The sequence below is a fragment of the Notamacropus eugenii genome, chromosome 4 (assembly GCF_028372415.1).
Source record: "Notamacropus eugenii isolate mMacEug1 chromosome 4, mMacEug1.pri_v2, whole genome shotgun sequence".
Taxonomy (NCBI): Eukaryota; Metazoa; Chordata; class Mammalia; order Diprotodontia; family Macropodidae; genus Notamacropus; species Notamacropus eugenii.
The window spans coordinates 103547287-103572298 of NC_092875.1; the positions used below are offsets into that span (position 1 = coordinate 103547287).

At 37.3% G+C, this 25012-nt stretch overlaps 1 protein-coding gene across 1 annotated transcript in view; it reads right to left on the reverse strand.

Moving 5' to 3' along the window:
• Nucleotides 1–3376: 3376 nt before the first annotated feature.
• Nucleotides 3377–25012, reverse strand: part of LOC140502294 (C-reactive protein-like) — a 49942-nt gene continuing 28306 nt past the window's right edge. Inside the window, exons 2-3 of the mRNA XM_072606556.1 lie at nt 4405–4471; nt 3377–4257 (exon numbers count right to left, since the gene is read on the reverse strand). Of these exons, the coding sequence (XP_072462657.1) occupies nt 3650–4257; nt 4405–4471 (675 nt within the window). The 3' untranslated portion in view covers nt 3377–3649. The remainder of the gene's footprint in view (nt 4258–4404; nt 4472–25012) is intronic.

Sequence of the window (25012 nt, forward strand, 5' to 3'; positions counted from 1 at the left end):
AATTTCTCTGAAAATTATTACTTTGTTGTGGAGTTTGAGATCTAGTACTAGCAGACCCACTTCATTTCCACTCCTTTCAATTATTACTTTTGAGATTCTTGACACTTTTGTATCCATATGAAATTCCTTATAATTTTTTTTATTCTATAAAATAAACTTCTGGTAGTTTGATATGACATTGAATAAGTAAATTAATTCAATTGATAAAAATTATTTTCATTGTATTGACCCAGCCCCCCCCCCATGAGAAATTAATATTTTCCCCTAACTACCTAGTTCTATAGCTCCTTAAATAGAAGTATATAGTTATATTGATATAGTTCTTGTCTCTCTCTTGGTAGGTAAACTCTCAAATATTTTATTCATTTGTAGTATATTTAAATGAAAATTTCTATCTCTTCCAACTGTTTTAGAAAAAAGAACAAACTGAAAACTCCTAATTAAATACCAAATTAGAAATACTGAAAAGCAAAGGAACAATTAATAGAATTGAAATTAAGAAAACTATTGAACTAATAAATAAAACTAAGAGTTGATTTTAAGGAAAACCCAATAAAATTGATAAACACTTGGTCAATTTCATTAAAAAAAGAAAGAAGATAACCAAATTACCAACATAAAAAATGAAAGAGGTAAACTCACCTGCAATGAGGAGGAAATTAAAACAACAATTAGAAATTATTTTGCCCAACTGTATGTCCATAAATTTGACATCTAAGTGAAATGGATGAGCATTTAAAAAAATATAAATTGTCCAGACTAACAGAAGTGGAGGTTAAATACTTAAAAATTCATCTCAGGAAAAGAAATTTAAGAAGACATCAAGGAATTCCCTAGGAAAAAATCTCCAGGGACAGATGGATTTGCAAATGAATTCTATCAAACATTTGAAGAAGAGCTAATTCCAATACTACATAGACTATTTGGAAAATTGGTGAAGAAGGCTTTCTACCAAATTCTTTTTATGATACAAATATGGTTATGATACCTAAACCAGGAAGAGCCAAAACAGAGAAAGAAAATTACAGACCAATTTCTGTAATGAATATAGATGGAAAAATTTTAAACAAGATATTTGCAAAAAGATTACAGCAACTTATCACAAGACAAATACAGTATGATCAGGTAGGATTTATACCAGGAATGCAGGGTTGGTTCAATATTAGGAAAACTATCAGCATTATTGATATCAACAGCAAAACTAACAAAAACCATATGATTATCTCAATAAATGCAGGTAAAGCTTTTAACAAAACACAACACCCATTCCTATTGAAAACACTTGAAAGCAAAGGAAAAAATGGAACCTTCTTTAAAATAATAAGTAGTATCTACCTAAAAGTAAGCATTATACATAATGGGGAAAAGCTAGATCCATTTCCAATAAGATCTGGGGTGAAACAAGGATGTCCATTCTCAACACTGTTATTAAATATGATATTAAATGTGAGCTATAGTAATAAGAGAAGAGAAAGAAATTGGAGGAATTAGAATAGGAAGAGAAGAAACTGTTATCACTCTTTGCAGATGAGATGATATACTTAGAGAATCCTATAGAATCAAGCAAAAAACTGCTTAAAATAATAAACAACTTTGGCAAAATTGCAGATTACAAAATAAACCCACATAAATCATCTCCATTTTTATGTGTTACTAACAAAGCCCAACAGCAAGAGATAGAAAGAGAAATCTCATTTAAAGTTATGGTAGATGCTACAAAATATCTGGGATTCTACCTACCAAACCAAACCTAAGAAATCTATGAACACAATTACAAAACACTTTTTGCACAAATTAAGTCAGATCTAAGTAAGTGGAAAAACATCAGTTGTTCATGGGTAGGATGAGTTAATATAATAAAAATGACAATTCTACCTAAATTAATTTACTCATTCAGTGCCATACCAATCAAACTACCAGAAAATTATTTTCTAAAGTGAGATAAAATAATATCAAAATTCATTTGAAAGAATAAAAGGCCCAGAATATCAAGGCAATTAATGAAAAGAGATTCTAGAGAAGGCGGCCTAGCCATCTCAGACTTGAAATTATCTTCCAAAACAGCAATCATCAAAACCACTTGGTACTGACTAAGTAATAGAGGATTAGATCAGTGGAATAGGTTAGGTACTCAAGACACAGTAGTCAATGAATATAGCAGTCTACTGTTTGATAAACCCAAGGACCCCAGCTTCTGGGATAAAAACTCACTGTTTGACAAAATCTGCTGGGAAAACTGGATAATAGTGGAGTGGAAACTGGGCATAGACCAATACACAAAAACAAAATCCAAATTGGTATGTGATCTAGACATAAAAGTTGATACTATAAACAAATTAGGAGAACAAGGGATAGTGTATTTATCATATTTATGGAGAGTGGAGAAATTTATGACCAAACAAGAGATAGAGAACATTAAGGAGTGTGAAATGGATAATTTTGATTACATTAAAATGATAAGTTTTTGCATAACAAACCCAATGCAACCAAGATTAGGAGGAAGGCAGAAAACTGGGAAAGAATTTTCACAACCAGTGTTTGTGATAAGAGCCTTATTTTTAAAATATATAGAAAACTGAGTCAAATTTATAAGAATACAAGTCATTCTCCAATTGACAAGTGATCAAAGGATAGGAACAGGCAGTTTTCACAGGAAAAAATTAAAGCTATTTATAGTCATATAAAAAAATGCTCTAAATCCCTATTGATTAGAGAGATGCAAATCAAAACAACTCTGAGGTACCACATCACACCTATCAGATTGGCTATCATGAAAAAACAGGAAGATGATAAATGTTGGAGAAGATGTGGGAGAGTTGGAACACTAATTCATCATTGGTGGAGCTGTGAGCTGATCCACCCATTCTGGAGAGCAATTTGGAACTATGCCCAAAGGGCTGTAAAAATGTGCATACCCTTTGAGCCAGCAATATTGCTTCATGTGGTATCCCAAAGAGATCATAAAAATGGGAAAATATTTATAGCACTTCTTTTTTTTTTTTTCCAAGCACAGGCATTTATTGAGCATTGATGTCCCTCAGAAGTAGAACCAGCAATTTAGTAAGATAACAAAAGCAAATTTATAGTGTAAAGATGCTGATTATATGACAGAAATTACTAACATTAAGAAAGTAGGAGGAATTTGTTAAAGTTTTAGGTAATGGAGAGGGATCCCTTCCATGGTTCAATGGTTAAACATCCTGGCCGTGCTGCTTTCTGATTGGGTAGATATTGTGGTCCTGTCTAGTCAAGATGGATAGTTAGGCATTGTGGTTCCATCTTGGGCTAAAGGGATGATGTGATCATGGTTAAGTACAAGGATACACCAGTTCAAATATGTGAACTGGATCTGGGGGCAGTGGCTAGCTAGAGGCAGTGGCTAGCTAGAGGCAGTGGCTATATTGAGTTCAGGGGCCTGTGATGTGGTGAAAGCCAGATTGTTTGGTCAAATCAGGGCATGCCTGTTGCTCAGTGGAGCCCATAAAAAAGTTAAAATATTGAGGCTGGGGGCAGCTTTATTAGGATTCCATCATAAGGAAGTAGTCATGCAAGCAAGAAAATAATAACATCAGGGTCTAAGATGGAATTTAATTTCTTAGCTGAGAAGTAGTCATCAGAAAAGACTACAATCTCAGAGAGTAGCAGTGGCTCACGCCCACAACTGAGGCTTGATGACCACATAGCCCTTTTTCTCAAAGTTCAGGTGCTTCCAATCTAGGACATTAGGACTAACAGTTCCACCAAGGTACACAGTATTAATTTCTTCTGGTAACAATACAAAGTCCCACATGAACACATCTCCAATGTCCCCGACCAGGGACTGAGTCTTTTCAAATCCTGCCCCAAAAGAATCCTGATCTTGCCCAAGGATAATCTTTGCCTTAATCCCCAGAGAGTATCCTTTTTGCAGGGACTTCCTCACCATGGGCTTCCCATTTACCCAGAGTTCAGCAATGCCTGACTGTGACTCCCAGGTGGCACAGAAGTGCATTGGAGCAGGAACAGTCTCAGGGACCTCAAAGAATAACTCTTTATTACCCACTTCAAAGATATATAACCCAACCTTTTTCTTATACAGGAGAAACTCATTAAAAATTGACTCAGTGGCATAGGAGAAAAGACTACAGCTTCTTTGCAGGTCAGTGTAGACTTTCAGGCACACAGTGAAGGCCTTTAGGGACTTCTCCAGGCGTGGTATCAGGGTCACATAGGAATCATCAGATTCAAGTGGGAATACAAAGGCTTTGCCACTCAGGTCTTTAGCATAAATGCTTTGTAGTATCTACTTTGTCTGCTTGTAAATAGGCCTGAAGTTCTTTTGGCTTCCTTCTTGATTCCTGGACCAGTTCAGGTGTCCCTGACTGAGCGCGGACCGCCCTACAGCGACACGTGCCCGGGCCTCACCGTGCACCGGCTTCGCATCCCCGACTTCTGCCCGCCGGCGCCTGAGCAGATCGACCGCTTTGTGAGCCTAGCACTTCTTTTTGTGGTGGCCAAGAACTGGAAATTGAGGGAATGCCCATCATTTGGGGAATGGCTGAACAAGTTGTAGTATATGAATTAAATGTTATACTATTGCACCATGATGAACAGTATGACTTCAGAAAAACCTGGAAAGGCTTACATGAACTGATGCTGAGTGAAATGAGCAGAACCAGGAGAACATTATATACAGTAACAGCCACAGTGTGTGAGGATTGTTTCTCATAGACTAAGCCCTTCACAGCAATGCAAGGACCTAAAACATTGCCAAAGTACTCCTGAGGCAAAATGCCATCCACATCCAGAGAAAGAACTATAAGGACCTAAAACATTGCCAAAGGATTCCTGAGGCAAAATGCCATCCATATCCAGAAAAAGAACTATAGAATTGGCAGGCGGAATGAAGCAGTCTCTTTTCTCGTGTTAGGTTATGTTTTGTTTTGTTTTTCTCATGGTTTCTCCCTTTCATTTTAATTCTTCTGTGCAACATGACTAATGTGAAAATGTTTAATAAGAATGTATGTGTACAACCCATATAAGATTTCATGCCATCTTCGGGGAGAGAAGAGAGAGGGAGGGAGGGAAAACTTAAGACTTATGGAAGTGATTGTTGAAAACTGAAAAAAAAGTAAGTTAATTAAATTTGTGAACATTTATTTTCTAGCCAGCAAATTTGTTGAAATTATTGTATTAAATAATTTTAGTTAATTATTTAGGTTTTTTTAACTATATCATCATACCATCTACAAAAGTGATAATTTTTTTTTCCATTCTTATTCCTTCAATGTCTCTTTTTCTATCATTACTATACCCAGCATTTCTAGTACTATGACAAATAGAAGTGTTGATAATGAACGTCTTTCTTTTTTTAAAATTTATTTATTTAACTTTTAACATTCATTTTCACAAAATTTTGTGTTCCAAATTTTCTCCCCATTTGTCCCCTCCCCCCACCCCAAAACACCGAGCATTCTGATTGCCCCTATCACCAATCTGCCCTCTCTTCTATCATCCCTCCCTTCCCTTGTCCCCATCTTCTCTTTTGTCCTGTAGGGCCAGGTAACTTTCTATACCCCATTACCTGTATTTTTTATTTCCTAGTGGCAAGAATAGCATTTGACAGTTGTTCCTAAAACTGCGAGTTCCAACTTCTCTTCATTCCTCCCTCCCCACCCATTCCCTTTGGGAAGGCAAGCAATTCAGTATAAGCCATATCTGTGTAGTTTTGCAAATGACTTCCATAATAGTCGTGTTGTGTAAGACTAACTATATTTCCCTCCATCCTATCCTGCCCCCCATTACATCTATTCTCTCCTTTGATCTTGTCCCTCCCCAAGAGTGGTGACTTCAGATTGCTCCTTCTTCCCATTGCCCTCCCTTCCATCATCCCCCCCACCCTGCTTATCCCCATCTCCCCCACTTTCCTGTATTGTAAGATAGGTTTTCATACCAAAATGAGTGTGCATTTTATTCCTTCCTTTAGTGGAATATGATGAGAGTAAACTTCATGTTTTTCTCTCACCTCCCCTCTTTTTCTCTCCACTAAAGTCTTTTGCTTGCCTCTTTTATGAGAGATAATTTGCCCCATTACATTTCTCCCTTTCTCCTCCCGATATATTTCTCTCTCATCGCTTAATTTCATTTTTTAAATATATGATCCCATCTTATTCAATTCACTCTGTGCTCTGTGCTCTCTGTGTGTGTGTATGTGTGTGTGTGTGTGTAATCCCATCAACTACCCAGATACTGAAAAGTTTCAAGAGTTACAAATATTGTCTTTCCATGTAGGAATGTAAACAGTTCAACCTTAGTAAGTCCCTTATGATTTCTCTTTGCTGTTTATCTTTTCATGCTTCTCTTCATTCTTGTGTTTCAAAGTCAAATTTGCTTTTCAGCTCTGGTCTTTTCATCAAGAATGCTTGAAAGTCCTCTATTTCATTGAAAGACCATTTTTTCCCCTGAAGTATTATACTCAGTTTTGCTGGGTAGGTGATTCTTGGTTTTAGTCCTAGTTCCTTTGACTTCTGGAATATCATATTCCATGCCCTTCAATCCCTTAATGTGGAAGCTGCTAGATCTTGTGTTATCCTGATTGTATTTCCACAATACTTGAATTGTTTCTTTCTAGCTGCTTGCAATATTTTCTCCTTGATCTGGGAACTCTGGAATTTGGCCACAATGTTCCTAGGAGTTTCTCTTTTTGGATCTCTTTCAGGAGGTGATTTGTGGATTCCTTGAATACTTATTTTGCCCTCTGGTTCTAGAAGCTCAGGGCAGTTTTCCTTTATAATTTCATGAAAGATGATGTCTAGGTTCTTTTTTTGATCATGGCTTTCAGGCAGTCCCATAATTTTTAAATTGTCTCTCCTGGAACTATTTTCCAGGTCAGTTGTTTTTCCAATGAGAAATTTCACATTATCTTCCATTTTTCATTCTTTTGGTTTTGTTTTGTGATTTCTTGGTTTCTCATAAAGTCATTAGCCTCCATCTGTTCCATTCTAATTTTGAAAGAACTATTTTCTTCAGTGAGCTTTTGGACCTCCTTTTCCAATTGGCTAATTCTGCTTTTGAAAGCATTCTTCTCCTCATTGGCTTTTTGAACCTCTTTTGCCAATTGAGTTAGCCTACTTTTCAAGGGTGTTATTTTCTTCAGCATTTTTTTGGGTCTTGTTTAGCAAGGTGTTGACCTGCTTTTCATACTTTTCTTGCATCTCTCTCATTTCTCTTCCCAATTTTTTCTCCACCTCTCTAACTTGATTTTCAAAATCTTTTTGAGCTCTTCCATGGCCTGAGCCCATTGAATATTTATTTTGGGTGTTTGGGATACAGAAGGCTTGATGTTTATGTCTTTCCCTGATGGTAAGCATTCTTCTTCCTCATCCAAAAGGATGGGAGGAGATACCTGTTCACCAAGAAAGTAACCTTCTATGATCTTATTTTTTTCCCCCTTTTCTGGGCATTTTCCCAGCCAGTTACTTGACTTCTGAGTTTCCTTTCCACAGCCATTTGGCCTCCAGATCCACCCAGCTAGTGCTTAGGGGCTGAGATTCAAATGCTGCTTCCCAGCCTCAGGGCTTTCGTGGTGATGGTGGTGGCTGCTATTCAGTATGAGATTAAGTTCAGATGCTCAGGTGGGGGCAGAGCCACCACACGGGGCTCAGTTCCTTCAAGGGGTTTATGCTGAGACCTTCAACAAGGGATCCGAGCTCCTGCCCTTGTCCACTGCTGCCTCTGCTGCTGCCTCCCGAGGGGGCCTGAGTTAAGGAGACACCCCACTTCCCTCTTGCTGAGCCAAAAAGACCCTCTCACTGACCTTTGATGCCTGTGGGTGGAGGGACCTGCACAGTAGATGGAGATTCTGTCCCTGAAGCCTGCTTGGATCTGCTCCTCTCAGTGCTGTGTGGTCAAGGCAGGGCTGGGCTCTGCTCCAGGTCTGGTGAGTGATGGACCTTTTGTGTCAGTTTTTCAGGGCTCTCTGAAACAGAAATCTCCTCCACTCCATTGTTCTGCTGCTCCAGAATTTATTGGGAGTTCTTCTTTACAGGTATTTTATGAGCTGTTGGTTTGGAGCTAGCATATGTGTATCTTTCTACTCTGCCATCTTGGCTCCTCCCCCCACATCTTTCTTTTTTACTTCTGATTTTATTAGAAAGGATTCTAGTTTCATTATACGTGGTGGAGTAATGGCAAGTAAAATAGAATCTTTTGCTGTTTTTGTGTAATCTATATAAGTATAATGCCTCTATTTGAATGTGACTGAAGAGGTTCTTTCTCACCTGTTGTCAGGCCTGGCAAGACTGGAAAGAAGGTTCATGCCTTTTGTTAATGAGGCACTGGTTCTCAAGGAATATGATGCCCTCTGGCTCTAAAGAAGTGTATAAAGACTCTAATGGCAAGTTTTAATTTGAGGCTTAGTTTTTTTAAGAGTGTTTGGCCAGATGAGGACTCTGGGAAGCTGCTAAGGAGCCCCTCATCTTTGAGAACCCAGATGTTGTGCTTCCCTCTCTGGTAACTATGGTCAGATAGTTGGGGTGCAACTGTCCATTAAATTCAGGCAGAGGAAGCCATGTTTATTGATCTTTAATTTCTCTATATTTTCTTTAAAGTTTGGGGTGCGGACTCTCCTGAAATAGGTGAATGATATATGTTCTTGGTTAAAGGACTGATACATGTGTTTGATTAAAGTGATTGTTAACTCCTCAAAAGTTGCCTTTCCTTTTATGAATGCAGATCTAAGAATCTGTGATAGCAGGATTTCCTTTGTATGTTGAGGTGCTTACTGATACAGATGGTAGCTTTGTTTTACATATTTACTATTTATCATTTTTAAGGAAAGACCCATTTACTTTTGTATTGTAGTTCTTAAAAAAACAAACAGAAATCTTTGTTGTAGTTTTTCAAAAGCTTTTTTTTCCCCTCAATTGATTTTTACTACTATTTCATCAGCCCTTTAATTTTTTGTGTGTAGGTTGTGATCTGTAAAGAATGCATATAATATTTCTACTTTTTGGTATCTGTGAGGTTTTTATTCTTAAGATATGATCAGGTTTTATGCAACTGCCATGCATAACCTAGAAATACATATACACATATCATTTCCATCCATTAATTGCTAGGGGTAAATCATCTTTAATTTTTCTCAAAATTCTATTCAGATCTTCGGGTTAAATTCCTCATAATTTCTGAGCCTTAACTTTTTATATTTTTGTATTTTATTTTTATTTATTCTGTTATTTTTCATTTCATAGGATTGTTGTTCACTTTTTAAATTTTTGTTGTTGGCTTTCTATTTTTTCTATATTTCTTTTGCATTCCTTTCTTTCTTTACCTTTTAAATTGTATTTCCCCATGTTTTACATTACACTACATTACATTAATTTAAAACTTATTTCCTCACACTTTCCTCCCCCTGCCTAAATAATTTGTCTACTCTAACCTGTTTTTAAAAAATTTTCTAAATGAATTACCTTTCTTTTGTTAATTTAGTTATCCATTTCTACCCCTTTTTTGCTCTTTATTTCCCCTGACTGGTTAAACAATAAGTTCAAAATTCTCCTCCCTCTTCTTCCCTCTAACTTCTCCTTTATAGCAATTCTTCATTATTGCAGCCTTTACTAAGAAGTTTTACTTTGTTTTATTCTCAGTATTTCTCTTTCTTTCCAGCCTATTTTGATTTTTGTTTTCTGATTCATATATTCTATTCTCTTTTCTCTTTTATAATTTATGATTCTCCTGGGTTAAAATTTTCTGAATTTCCAGTTTTGAGCTTCTTTCCTATTTATGTTATTGCTTCTGTAGTTCTTATGCCATCCTCTGTTTTTTCCTGCTGCATATCACTCTTTGAAATGTCAATTGATGATAGAAGGATTATTATATATGGAAGGAGTTATTCTCTTTCCTCATTTGAGAGGTCTGGCCCTCATCCTTCCTTTATCAACATTAGTCTCCTTTCCATAGGTCATACAATCTTTGCTTCCCTTTGTCTTTGTGTCTGCAATGACTACTCTTCATGCCAGCTATCTCTAGACACTTACATCCCTTCTCATGGGGTGGGATGCCTTCCATGGAGGTATAACACATAGTGAAGATGACTTCTCAATACACAAATGAGTAGTCTCCCATCACAGGCAAATGCTTCTTTCCCATTCTATTCCCCTCCTTTCTGCATCCTCTGTCCCATTATCCAGTAACTCTCCCTCTCATACCCCTCTTTTTGAAAGGCTATAGAAATCACTATCACTTCAGTGTTCAGTCGAGGACTTGAGATGAGTGTATCACTTATTCCCCTTTATCTTCTCACATCAAGTGTTCTAAGGTATCTTCTAGCACTAGTATCTGTATTTCTTTGGTTCTAGGGAATAATAGAAAAACATTGGGAGTATAACTAAATGGCTGCTGCTTTTCAAAGATAGAGGACAGACTAGAATTTCAACTCCTTGTTGGTGTTTCTTTTCTGCTTATTGGCAGTATTTAGTGGAATTAGACACTTATTGTAGTCTCAAATTCTTCAGCATTAGAGTGCTGCTGTTCAGGTGGTTAATAATACCTGTATTTTTGGAATGCCCTTTCCTCTATATAGGAGCTGCGAATAATTGACTTCACTGGAGTCTTGCCTTGTGGTAATATCCCTGCATGGCCATCTATAGAAACTCACTGAAAAACCCAAAGCCTTGTGTCTTTTCCCTGCGCTGGCTATCTTCCAGTTCTGCTGGTGAGACTTTCTCAAGGTAATGCCTTTAGCATTGTCTTGGAGTTTGTGCTTAAAAACACTGCATTGCCTCCTCTCCTCCTCCCCCAGAAAAAAAAAAATCCAATAACAAAACACCCAGCCCTTATTCTAGGAGTTGCACCTAGAAATTATCATGTTGCAGGTCTGTCTGTGTGACTCTGCCACAAGATTCCATGTGCTTTTTGTGTTGTGGTAATGGACTTTCCTCATGGGCATCTGCTTGCCTCTGTATATCTGTGCAGGGCTGAGGAGAAAAGACTTCTGAGTGTGTCAAGTTACCAGAGATAGGACCCATGGTGCTAACTGAATCCATGTTACATAGTAGAAAGTTGCAAGATACTGGGGTGCAAGTTTCCTCTTCTGACTTTTACCACTGGCATAGATCCATGCCCTATATGCTACCTCCTTTCTTATCCTTGAAACAGACAATCCAGAAGAAGATGTTGTAAAAGATTTTATGAGCAAGGGGAGGAGGGCTAAAAAAGGGGAAGGAAATAAACATTTATATAGTATCTACTAATAACTTAATAAAACCCCAAATATCTCATTTTATTCTCAAAACTACCCTGTGAGGTAGGTGCCACTATTGCCCCTATTTTACAGTTGGAGAAACTGAAGCAAACAGAGGTTAAATGACTTGCTACACATACAGCTAGCAAGTGTGTCAGGCTAGCTGCAAACTCAATTCTTTCTGATTCTAGACACAGTGCTCTATCCACAGTGCCACCAGCTGCCTCTAAAAAAATTGTTTTAAAGAATTAAAAATGTATAAAGATATGAAACAGCAGATAACCTGAACTCAGAGGACAGAATCATTTAATTAAAGGGACTAGAGATTTTAGCTTAAGATACTCTTAGTCTGGCCATTAAAACCACCAGTACAAACTTAATGAAATTTTGGCTTTCATCCTACTAGAATATGATTTTAGCTTCATGTGGAGCTGACATCTCTTCTGCAGAGCAGTTGCCTGCTAGTCTGGTCATCAGGCATACTTTCATCCCATTTTCATCCCATTGATGATTGCTGTGCTATTATGGTAAGCTGAAGCCCTGATCTTGGAAAGGTCATAATTCCTGATACTTTAGAGGTACTAATGATAACACATGTTCTCATATTGTTTTAAATTTTGCAAACTGCTTTATATGCATTATGTCATTTGATCCTCACATGGACATGAAGAGGTTATTTCCATTTTGAAGAAAAGGGAATTGAGACCTAAAGAGCTTGACTTAACCAGGATTACAGTGGGCCTTTGTGTTATAGGAGAAAGAATTTTGACTCAGAAATCAGAAGACTTGGTTTCAAATCCTGTCTCTGCCACTTATTATCTATAATCTCAGGCAAGTCATTGAATCTCCTCTTGGCCTTAGTTTCCTCATCTGCAAAATAAGGTGGTTGGATCAGACGACCTCAGAGGTCCTTTCTAGCTATACATTTTTTTGATGGCAGGGGCTATTTCATTTTTGTTTTTGTATGTGTAGAGCTAAGCACAGTGCCTAACACATAGTAAATGCATAATGAGCTGTTTCAGTCATGACCGACACTCGGGGTTTTATTGGCAAAAAATACAGGCGTCATTTCCCATTTCTTTCCCCAACTCATGTTCCAGATGGGAAAACTAGGCAGACAGGGTTAAGTGACTTGCCAAGGCTCATATAGCTTTTGTCTGAGACGAGATTTGAATTTGGTTCTGTCTGACTCCAGGCCTGGCACTCTATCCACTGTGTCATATAGCTTCCCTACTTAATGAGTACTTGATTGAATGATTAAATGAGTGACTTTTTCCTTCAGATCTTGAAATTATCTTTAAAAATCAGCTATTATCATAAATAATAAAAAGAATGGGGTAGAGAGGGAAGATGAGAATTCCAGATAAATGGAATAATTTGAGTCAATGACCAAAAGAAGGAATATGAATAAGAGAGCAAACCAAGAGAATATAAAAGTAGATTTTGTTTTTAAGTAAGGAAAAACTATCAATTAAAGATGACTGCAGATAGTTTGGGAGGGTGGGAGTTCCATATCAGTGGAGGTCTTCAGCTGGAGGCCATTCTTAGGAAAGTTCTAGGCAAGCTTTTCTATATGGTGGATTAGATGTTTTCCTGAAGTCCTTTCTGACACTTAGGTTTTGTGATTCCACAAATCAAGAAAAATTGCAAACTGTGGCAAAAAGAAAACAAGATATGGTAGGAAGAACATTTAATTTGGAGGTCCAGATACCTTAGGTTTCAATCCCAGCTCTGTTGCTTTCTACCCACGGGACCTTGGGAAAATTGCATCACCTCACCATACCTCACTTTTCTTTTTTATAATTAATTTATTTGTTTTGAGTTTTCAACAATGACTTCCATAAATTTTATATTTTCTCTCCCTCCTTCCCCCCTCCTTCCCCAAGACAACATGCATACTTATGTGGCATACTTCACTTTTTTTAGAAAATTGAGACATTGATCTAAATAATTTCTAATGTCCCTTCCAGGCCTAAATCTTAAAATCGTATGATCATCCCTATGGGAATTCAGAGAAAGGAAAGAAAAATATGGACTGGAGTTGTTGGACCTTGAAGAGCATGCAACATTTGTGTCAGGATAAAGGAAGAAAGTAGAGAGATGGATAGACAGAGAGGATGAACTAAAGCTCCAAAGCAGGAATGAGGATGGCTTTGGAGAAATGGCAAGAGGAGCTAGAGAGGAGCTTGGTTTAACTAGAACAGAGGTCCAGGCAGGTCTTTCTTCTGCAGATTTCCCAATGCAAACAATGTAGGATCAAGCAAGCCCAAGCTCTGCTTCCTCTCTAGGACTTTCTCTGTGATACAATAATCACTTGTCATTAGTTATTCCCCTATTTTACAAGGCACCATCAACCACAGAATGACTAATGCATCATAAAATACCAAATGAAAAAATAATTACATGTTCCTGAGTGTGCTCGCTGGTTATCCTTGAAAATATCAAATCATTCCAATGACTTGCTTGATAATGTGACTTTTTTCCTTTAATTTCATGATAATGTTCCAATTTCCTAGTCAGAAAGCTCCCCTACATTCCCACAGTCATGGCAGGGTGAATATTTTAGGCAGTTTTGACAGTATAATTGGGGTTATTAAGAGAATATTTGTTTCCTATCAGTTTAATAATAATACCTTGAACTTAAAATATAGGTTTCTTAGGAAAGCTCAAAGTGTTTCATCAGAAAGTATTATTCTTTCCAATGAGGGGGTCTAAGACACTGATGTTAATAACTAGAGGATTCAAAGTTAATACTGGATGACCAATTCTTGGGAGTGTTGTAAAAAGTGCAACTGCTTTAGGGGAGGGGAGGACTAAAGGACCTCTGAGAGTCTTGTCAGTTCAGAGATTATATGATTCTAACTTAGCCAAGGTAGGATGGTTTGATAGTAGTGGAGCCAATCGATCAGCCAATCATTTAACAATCATATATTAAGCATTTACCACATGCCAAGCACGTAGTATTTAAGCATTTCCTAAGTACCAAGAATACAAAGAAAAAGTGAAAACAGCTTTTTCCTCCTAGAAGTTTTCATTCTAAGTGGAGACTATCTATCTATCTATCTATCTATCTATCTATCTATCTATCTATCTATCTATCTATCTATCTATCTATCTGTCTATCTATCTAGATATACACATATTCATACATAGATATTTACATAGATATGTGCATATATACATGTACGTACATGTGCACACATATATTACATATGATTATATATGTATATATCTGTATATTTAAACATAAGATATATTTCAGACTAGATGGAAGGTCACCTTAGAAGGGAAGGTACTAGCAGCTGGGAGGAATGAGAAAGAGGCAATTACAAAAGATAAAATAGATCATTTCAATTACATGAAATTGACAAGCTTTTGTATGAATATAATTAATTCAACTAGGATTAGAAAGTAAATGTTTGCCTGGGTGGGGAGGAATTTTTAATCAAATATCTCTAATAAGGTACTAAGATATACAGCAAATTAACATAGTTTTAAAACAAACATGGAAGGGTGTTCTCTATAGTACGTTATATCCCACTCCTGGGTAATCCAGGCTTTCTAATGAGCTATGGAGATCAGGGCCAAGGACAGGGGAAGGGTTTACTCAGCCTTTATAGTAAATTATAAAGTGGCTTGGGAGCAAGAATATAATCTGGTGCCTAGAAACCAAATATGCAGCCAGCAACAAAATCAGAGAAGCTCAAAGCCAGAAGCAGGAGAAATGGGTTAGATGTTCCTTCTAGGTCTGGGAATCCATGCTAAGACACCTTCCAGCTCTGACTTAAAGCCTTATACATTTCTTTTTAATAACTTAATACCAAGTCTGTACAAAATATGACCAACCAACCTGTTTGAGGAAAGATGGGCAGAAGAAGAGTCCTCTGTGTAATAGTGCCTTGTCCTGTCATTAAGTGGTGGTGGGTCTGTCCAAGGCTAATGATGAGCTGCACAAGTTGGGGTCAAGGACAAGACAATGTGTTCACAAGTTTTACAGTGCTATCAGGTCCAAATATGCAACCAATAGCAAATTCTAAGAATCTCAAAGGTGATGCATTACCAGAGATTCATGCTAAGGGATCCAAAGGAGAGGAAATGGACTATATGTACTCTTCAGTTCCTTCTAGTTCTAATATTGTACTTTTTAAAACTTTCTTCTAGCTTTGAAATTCTGTATTCTGAGTTCCTTTCCATCTAAGCTCATCATTCTAACATTTGACTTTCTATTCTCTGTTTCCTTATATCTGTGACATTTTATATTCTAAGCTTCCTTCCAACTTGAACATCATCATTCGAACATTTAATTTTCTATGTGCTGTTTCCTTCCAGCTCTGACATTTTATATCCTACAGTTCCTTCCAGCTCTAACATTCTATGTTCCTAGTTCTAATATTTTGTGTTTTAAGTTTTCTTACAGCTGTTACATTCTCTGGTCTAAAGTCCCTTCTATCTCTTTTACTCTGTGGTTCAAGGTGTCTTCTTGCAATGATAATCTAGGAGTTTAGGATAACTCCGGGGTGTGCAAGAGACAGTTCATATTGACTGAGAGTTGATTATAAGATTTTTAGCATGAGCTTATTTACACCTCTGAAATCATCAAACACTACAAAGGAGAGGTTTACTGTTTTGTTGATTTTCTAGGCTTAGAAAAGGGATAAAAACATGTTTATAACACAGGTTAGGCTTAAAAATTGTGTTCTGGGTACATGCCCCCCCAAAAGAAACCTGTGGTAAAACATTTGCCAACATACTCCTGACCAGATAACCTTTGCAATTCTATAAATGTTACAATGATCCTGGGTTCTACTGATGGATATATGGACATAATATAAGCAAGAAGAGAATTCTGTGACTTATATAAATGCATCAACTCTCAATGGGCAAATTTGCTTACTGTTCCACTAGATAAGCTGTATTGACCACTTGAATAAATAACCCATAACTTCTTTCATTAATTAGGCTGTCCTGTTCCTTTAGATGTTGCTTGTTTCCTCTACCCCCATAATCATTTCCCACAATGAATTTGACTCCTTCATCATGCCAGACTTTCATTGCTCATGGTTTATTTCCTTTAGATTAGTTTTCTAAAGTAAATTCAATGCTAAAAAAAAGAGAGAGGGTGATAGAGACAAGGGAAGGAATCTTTTCTCTAAGTGTTACCAAAATTTCTATTTCAGTCAATCATCTGGTCAGTCAATAATCATTTGCTAGATGCAGCGGATGACCTTTGACTTCTTCGATGTCTAACCAGTCTTTAACTGCTTCACAGAGCCTGCTTCAACTGCCTTTGTGGCCACTGGAACAAACTGCTCTCATCCACCTATTTCACCAGAGGAAGTCTTTACATACTTGGGTAGAGATCCCTCTAACCCACTAGTGGGTTTGAGGCCCCTTTGCTACCCTCCAACTGGTTTAACCTGTCTACTGAAAAGGTTTACTGGGTGTAGCCATTGTGCATGCTGCAGCTTCTTGAAGTCACAGGATAGAGTTATATGGTTCAAGTGGACACCAAAGGTGGAAAACCACCCTGAAAAAGTCTTGGCAGCCCTCACACCAGAGATACTAGTCTTCCCTGAACACACCATATACCTTGAGCTATCACTAGTCATCTTGATTCTGTCTGTGAAAACTGTGATGACTAGAAGAGAAAATGAGACCAGTGAGTTCATGCAACCGTGCTTCACTTAAATCCAATTTACACATGAATCAAAAGACATCAAAATTCCCCTCCCCCAAATCATTTACTAAGTGCCTATGATGTGCCAGGTACTGTAGTAAGCTCTGAGGGTATAAGAAAGGCAAAAGACAATCGCAGCTTTCAAGGAGCTCACAGTCTAATGGGGAATATGACATACAAACAACTATATACAAGAAAATTGGAGATAATTAACAGAGAGGAGGTAGCCGAATTAAAGGGAATTGAGAAGAGTTCCTGTAGAAAGTAGGTTTTTATGATGAGCAGGCATATTTCAGAAGAAACCTGGAAATGTTTATGTGAACTGATGCTGAGTAAAGTGATCGGGATCAGTAGAACATGGTTCACAGTAACAGCAACATTGTGTGATGATCAGCTATGACTGACTTAACTCTTCCCAGTAATACAATAATCCAAGATAATTCCAAAAGAAAATGCTTTCCACATCCAGAGAAAACTATGGAGTCTGGATGCAGATTGAAGCAGGCTATTTTCACTTTTTTTGTTTTTCTTGTTTTTTTCCTCTTGTTCTGTTTCTTCTTTCGCAATGTTTAAAATGTCTAACATGATTGCACATGTATAAACTATTTCAGATTGCTATGGAGAGGAGGGATGGAAGAGAGGAAGAAAAGAGAGGGAGAAAATTTGGAAATCAGAATCTTATAGAAAATGAATGTTGAAAACTATCTTTACACATAATTGAAAAAAATACTGTTTACTAAATACAGGAAAAGAAAAGATTTTAGCTGAGACTTGAAGGAAACCAGGGAAGCCAGGAAGCAGAGATGAAGGAAAGAATTCCAGGCATGGATATAGATTAGATCTGTGAGTAAAATCCCAAATAAGACAACTAGTGGTGCATTCTGCTGAGACTGCAGTCAGAAAAACCTGAGTTCAAATCCGAAGTCAGATGCTTCCTAGTTGTATCACCCGGAGCATCACTTTCCTCATCTATAAAATGGGGAAAATAGTAGCACTTACCTTTAGGGTTATTGTGAGGATTAAATGATGCAATATTTTTAAATGTCTTTGGCAAAATACCAGTCACATATGTGCTATATAAATATTAACTATTGTTATGATATAATACAATAATGATATTTATATAGCATTTTAAGATTTGGCAAAATATTTTCCCCTCAAACCCTCTGTGAAGTCATCTGCACAGATGTTATTTTCCCCATGAAGGTAGTAGTTTACTCTGTGGCAGTCAATGAGATTTCTGATGGAGAGAGTGTAGTCAGAGAAGAAAAGCAGGTCAATAGTCATTGCATCTAAATATCAAGAAGAGCCAAAGAAGACAGAGATTTAAAAAATCATTGGGAGCAGAGGCAGCAACCAGGAAAATGCTGGATATCTTGAAGCCTGGGTAAGCAAGAAGGAATGGTCAACAGTATAAGGATATTTAAAAAGACTTTGAATTTGGCAATTAGGAGGTGATTTTTGAGTTAGTTTTAGTAGAGGCATGGAAGTAGAAGGCAGATTGTAAAGGCAATAAGAGTGAAAGATATTGACAAAGTGGATTAATCAAGGATAAACAACTTTTTTAAGAGGTTTAAGCAGAGAAGAGAAAGGGTTAAAGTTAACACAAATTCAGCTTTAGAAGAAGGGAGAGATCATAGATTTAGGCCTGGAAGGGAAATTAGAAGTCATTACGTCCAACTCCTTTATTTTATGATTAAGGAAACTGAAACTCAGAGTGGTTAAGAGATTTACCCAGATTCACATAATTTGCAAATATCTGAGGTGGGATTTGAATCCAGGTCTTCCTGACTTCAGCATTCATCTAATAAAGCATACTGCCTCTCAGAGAGTGATGGTTACAATTGTATCTGAATGAGGTAGAAGACAAGATTTGTCAGAAAGAGAAAAAGAAAGAGTGAGAGACAGAGATAGAGAGAGACAGAGAGAGAGACAGAGAGAGAGAAAGAGAGACAGAGAGAGACAGATAGAGTGAGCATGAAATGCTGGAAAGAAAGAGTGTTAGTCTTGGAAAAAAGAGAGACATAAGTTCAAATTCTACTTCTAGACTGTTGGAGAATCACACCTTCGAAACCTCCGTTTTTCCACCTTTTAAATAGGGATTATAACACCGGTAGTATTAACTCTAGAGGGTTGTTGTGAGAATAAAACAAAATAACATACTTAAAGCATAAATGCCAGTTTATGGTTATTAATAGTAAAGGGAAGAATTTAGATGATGTTTAAAGTTTGGGGAAACCTGGAATTCTTTGCAAATAAATGGAAAAGAGCTATTGGACACAGAATATATGTGTGTGTATGTATCCATATAACTATATGTCTATATGATTGCAGTAATAAGATTTTGTAGAAGTCCTGAGGGAATAGACTCAGAGATGCTTGTAGGCAGATTAGTCTTTTTAAGATGCATTTTCATTTATTTTGTTAAATATTTCTTAATTGCATGTAAAATTTAACACTTTTTTTAAAAATTGAGTTTCAAATTCACTCCCTTCCTCCCACCCCTCGCTTTGAAAAGGCAAGCAATATATTAATTTTACATGTGAAATCATGCAAAACATATTCCCATGTTATCTATGTTGCAAAAGAAAACACACACACACACAAACAAGAAGAATAAACAAAGTTTAAAGAAAGTACGTTTCAGTCTGCACTAAGAATTCATCAGTTCTTTTTCTAGAAGTAGATAGCATTTTTCATCAAGGGTCCTTTGGAAGTGTCTTGGATCATCATACAGAGTAGCTGAGTCTTCCACAGTTCATCATCATTACAATTGTTGCTATGCATGATGTTTTCCTGCTTCTGCTTGCTTCATTGTGTATCAGTTCACAGAAGACTTCCTAGTTTTTTCTGAAGCCATTCTGCTCATCATTTCTTACAGCACAATGACATCCTATCACAATCATATATTGTAACTTGTTCAGTCATTCCCCAACTGGAGGGCATGTGGCAGATTATGTTTGTGCTTCATTTTCAAAGAGGACCATGACATCAGGGAAATGGTGACATGACTTACAGTTGACTTTGATTTGAATGAGGGGGGATTGCACAAGGTTACCAGCCTTACTTTCCCTTCCAGAGCCATCTGAATCCAGTGGCCAGATATTCATCAGGATGACTGGAGATGGCCCAGGATACAATGGGAGACCCTGACCCTTTTAGGCTAAGGGCTTTTGAGGTTCTCATTTTCAACAAAGTAATGCCCATTCAGTGAAGGGGCTTCTTTAAGAAGTGAGTCCAGGGGTCACCCCTTTAGTTAGGAAAAAAAACAAACACATCAAGCTGAGAAGGGAAGATCAGGGTTCCATAGAGAAACAGTTACCATTAACATCCACTTTATGCCAGAAGGGCCCAAAATATTGGAGCTTCAGAGTGAGATGGCTTCAAGGTTTTAGTCTTAAGGGGAATAGGGATATCTCTTCAGTGACTAGAGGGAAGGAAGATGATACTGAGAAGTTGTGGGGGGTGAGTTTATACTTCAGATCCTCCAGTGAATACAAAGGTTAAATCACCACTCTAAATGTGTTCAGCAAAGAACAGATCTGTAGCTCACAAGAATTATCATCCTCATTTTACAGGTGAGAAAACTGAGAATCACAAAGTGATACTGCCTAGTTATATTTCAAGATAATACTTGGTACTTAACATATTTGTTTGTTACTATACTGCAGTCTTCTTATACTACCACTGGCACAGTGCCTGAGGCCTTTAGGCTTACATAGAACAGGTCTAGTCTTAACCACAGCCCTTAAAAATTATTTTGACTCTTTACGTCCTCACTCAGAGTTACTCTGAGGAACCTCCTAATATATGTTGTGTCTATGTCTCCCTAGATGTGAGTAAAAGGATCCTCCAGTTACCATGTAAGTACTCAAAGTAACATTACCCTCTCAGGATACAAGGCAAGCTTCATTCTCTAACACAAAAAGCAATAAATAAGGCAGAAAGCATGAAAACACTCACAATAGTCTGTAAACAATTAATATGATTTTCTTGTTTTTTTGTGTTTCACTTTTCCTCTAGTATCTTTTAGTTCTTTAGTTTCAGATCATTACTCTATTTTTTAGATTTCACTTAACAAAAGGGACTGCTAGTGGGTTAGCCCCATGGCATACTATTAAGTACCTTTTTTATTTTTTATTCAACAGTGACACACATGGGCATTGACTATTAGGACTTTATTCTAAGTGCTTGGTTATCCTCTGGGAGCCAAGCAAACAGAAGATTGCTAACAGGGCAGTCCCATTCTTCTTGGAACCACATTGTCTCAATAAGTCATGCTAATATCAGAAACAAAATTCAATTCTTTTTCTCCCCGGTATCCTGGTTTTTAGTTCCTCGGCCCTGCTCCCTCTAGCATAAGGGTCACATGCATGGTCCCCTTCTCTTACTAAGAGGCACGATGCTCAATGCACTCATTTTATTTTATTTATTAAAAGCCTAAATACATGAATTCTTGAATTTCATTCCCTAGAGAGAAAATCCTAAGATGTGCACTGCTCAGGAACCTTCCTGCCTTTTATAGAAATATTCATCTAGAACTCTCCAGCTTGGGATCATTGAAGAAGCAACCTCTAAGGAGGAGTTCTTGACATTCCTCTAGGAACTATCTCTATTTAGATAATATGGTTTCCGTCTCCATAGCTGTAACATGCTAGAGTTGCCAAGAGTTTCTTTAAGACTGGGGCCTTAATATTTTATTTTCCCCCAGTTACATGTAAAAGCAATTTTTAACGCTTGTTTTTAAAACATTAAATTCCAATAATAAAAAAATGAAAAAAACCATTAAGTTCCAAATTTTTCTCCCTTCCCCCTCCTCCCACTGAGAAGGCAAGCATTTTGATACAGGCTATTATTGTGTAGTCGTGCAAAATGTTTCCATAATAGTCGTGGCGTGAAAGAAAACATAAACAAATAAAAGGAAAAGTCTCAAGAAAAATAAAGAGAGTAAAAAAGAAAAAGTGTGTTTCAATCTGTACCCAGACAACACCAGTTCTTCTCTGGGGATGGATAGCATTTTTCAGCATAAGTCCTTCAGAGTTTTCTTGCTTCATTGTATTGTGGATGATAGCTAAATCATTCACAGTTGATCATCTCATAATGTTGTTGCTTTGTACATAGTATATTTCACTTTGTATCAACTCAGGTAAGTCTTTTCAGGTTTTTCTGAGAGCATCCTGCTCATCATTTCTTACAGCACAGTAGTATTCTGTCACAATCACATACTGCATTTGTTCAGCCATTCCCCAATTGATGGGCATCCACTCAATTTCCAATTCTTTGCCACAAGAAAAGAGTTATTATAAATATTTTTGTACACATAGGTCCATTTATTTTTTAGTATCTCTTTTGGGATACAGACTTAGTAGTGGTATTGCTAGGTTAAAACGTATGCATAGTTTTGTAGCCCTTTGGGCATAGTTTTATATTGATTCACAGAGTGGTTGAATCAGTTCATAACTCCACCAATGGTGCATTAATGTCTCATTTTTTTCACATGCCCTCCGACATTGACCATTTTCCCTTTCTGTCCTCATAGGTATGAGGTAGTACCTCAGAACTGTTTTAATTTGCAATTCTTCAATCAACAGTGAGTTAGAGCATTTTTTCTTATGGTTATAGATAGCTTTGATTACTTCATCTGAAAACTGTTCACATCTTTTGATCATTTATCTTTTGGAGGCACCATGAAGTTTTGATAATTCACTACTTTCCTAGTTATTGCCATTTCCTGGACAAAGAAGCTTCCATTGTTGGGCATTTTGTCATTAGGTTCTCCTTTTAACCACTGCCATATGGTTCAGAGTATATGGTTCCTATGTACTATGATCCAAGACAGCTATAGATGATTCCTGGGTGTCTATATATGGAGGAACTCCACCCAAAGAACCTTGGTCCAAGGCTAACTCCACTGAAATGAAAAAAAAAAGTATTATTGGACAGCAACAGAGGAAGGGAGAAATCTGCTGGCTTCCTTTTGGAGGCCAATAAAAAAGAATAGCTTCTACCACAGACAGTATTTACCCCTACATCTCTCTCATGTATCTATCATGTGATATGGTGCATTATAATTATCTGTGCTTTTATTTTAACATTTTCCTGGATTAGACATTTATAAGACTAGGAATCATGTGTCATTTAAATTTTGAACCTTCCCTGATGCTTAGGATACAATGTGTGTCAAGTAAATATTTATTTGATATTAAACACATCTATTTAATAAATAACCATACACATCTGTAACCTGATTTGAATACTTTGGAGAAATATTAGGTCAACCTTGTAATCAAATTTGTTGAAGTAGGGAATCTCAATTTCAGTACTGAGAAGGTAAAAGGTGGTCATTCTCTGTCTCTGTCTCTTTGTCTCTTTCTGTCTGTCTCTCTGTGTCTCTCTTTGTCTCTCTCTCAGTGTCTCTCTCTGTCTCTCTCTGTGTGTCTCTGTCTCTCTGTATCCCTCTATCTATCTGTCTGTCTGTCTGTCTCTCTCTCTCTGTCTCTGACATCCCCAAAAACCACCTGCCCAATTTCCTGCTAGAGAGAGAAGCACAGAATATTACTCCTAGTACGGATGTGGGGTTGCCATTGTCAGGGAAGAAAGAAAATTCCCAACATATGTTCCTGTTTTATTTTATTTTTTTCACAATTTTTAGTAGGTTCACCTTGGGGAGAACACTTGATGTTCTATGGCTTGCTCAATATTTCAGTTTCTTCTGACAACTGAGGAGTCAGGGCTTGACTCTTAGTGGTAGACTAGTTTTTTTGGGAGGGGGCATGGATGGCATGGGGTGGCGGAGGTCTTGAAAAGACCTCATAGCCCTCTTTGAGTGTCCAAAATTGTCCTATGGCAGCACAATCTACACAAGACCCACTGTGTTGCAATGTTTCTTGGATCCGTACTTGTCTAATGATTATCCTGACTGATCTTGGGCAATCCTCATCACCAGTATTCAAATATCTAACTGAATAAACATGGAATCGATTTGGTGAGCATTCACAGTCCATTTCTGTCTTGGTCCCTCTTTAGTCAGATTTGTGTGACTATCATCTCAGAATGATTTCCTGACTAAGAATCAGGTCCAGGACCCTCATCATTTCACCTCTCAAATCAGCTGGTAGAGATAAAGAAACTGAGAGTCAGATATTTGTTTCTAAGGTTAGATGTCTGAAACCAAGGTCAGCTTATTTCACAGTACAATTTAAGCTTACCAAGGCCAAATGAAAGCCAGAAGGAACCTGTTAAGTATTTGAAATGAAGGTCATTTTCCTGCTTTCTCTGTACTCTGGCCCACACTGGTGAGAGATTGGGTGGGTGAGAGTGCTCTGGGAATATAATACTCCCTTCCTTAATGACACCTTTCTAAACTGCTAAAATGCAACAGGGTGTGAATCACTAATTACAATGCTGCTACACTAAATGCATAAGCAGACAGACCTCCCATGATAAGAGATCACCGCAGTTTTTTGAGGGAAAGCGTCCTTAGCAATTAGTCAAAATATGATCCTAGCCATTCATTAACAGGTGCCAAAAAGATATACTGGGATGTTAACATTGTCTAAAGGTTGATGTGGGCAATGAAGCAAGTGTCAGAGGATCATGAAGAAGAGTCTGTGAAGTAAATGCCCTGGTCCTACCTAAATAAGTGAGTCCCGATGCCTAATATAAGTATAAACCTTCAATAAAGTTATAGTCATGAAACTGACAAATGTGATTGCTCAGGAATTCACATTTGCCTTCATTTGTGCTGCTTGAATTGCTGCATCTGTATTATATTGGGGGTGCAAACAGCAATATTAGGAAGGGGAGAATAGAAGAGTATTTGGAGAAGTCTGTAGAGGGATGGAACTTGAATTGCACCATGAAGGATGAATAGTGCAAGAATAAGTGAATGGAGTGAAAAGGTGAGAAAACATAATAACTACAGAGGTGCGAATGGAAAGAAAGGTTTTATTTAATAGAATATTAGCTCTGCAAGGAGAATTCACAATTATTCAATCACAGAATCACAAGATATTAGAATCTTAGAGTTAGAAAGGACTCCATAGCTTTCAACCCATATTGATGCATGAATCTACAAAATCCCTAACAAATGGTCATCCAGTCTTTGCTTGCAG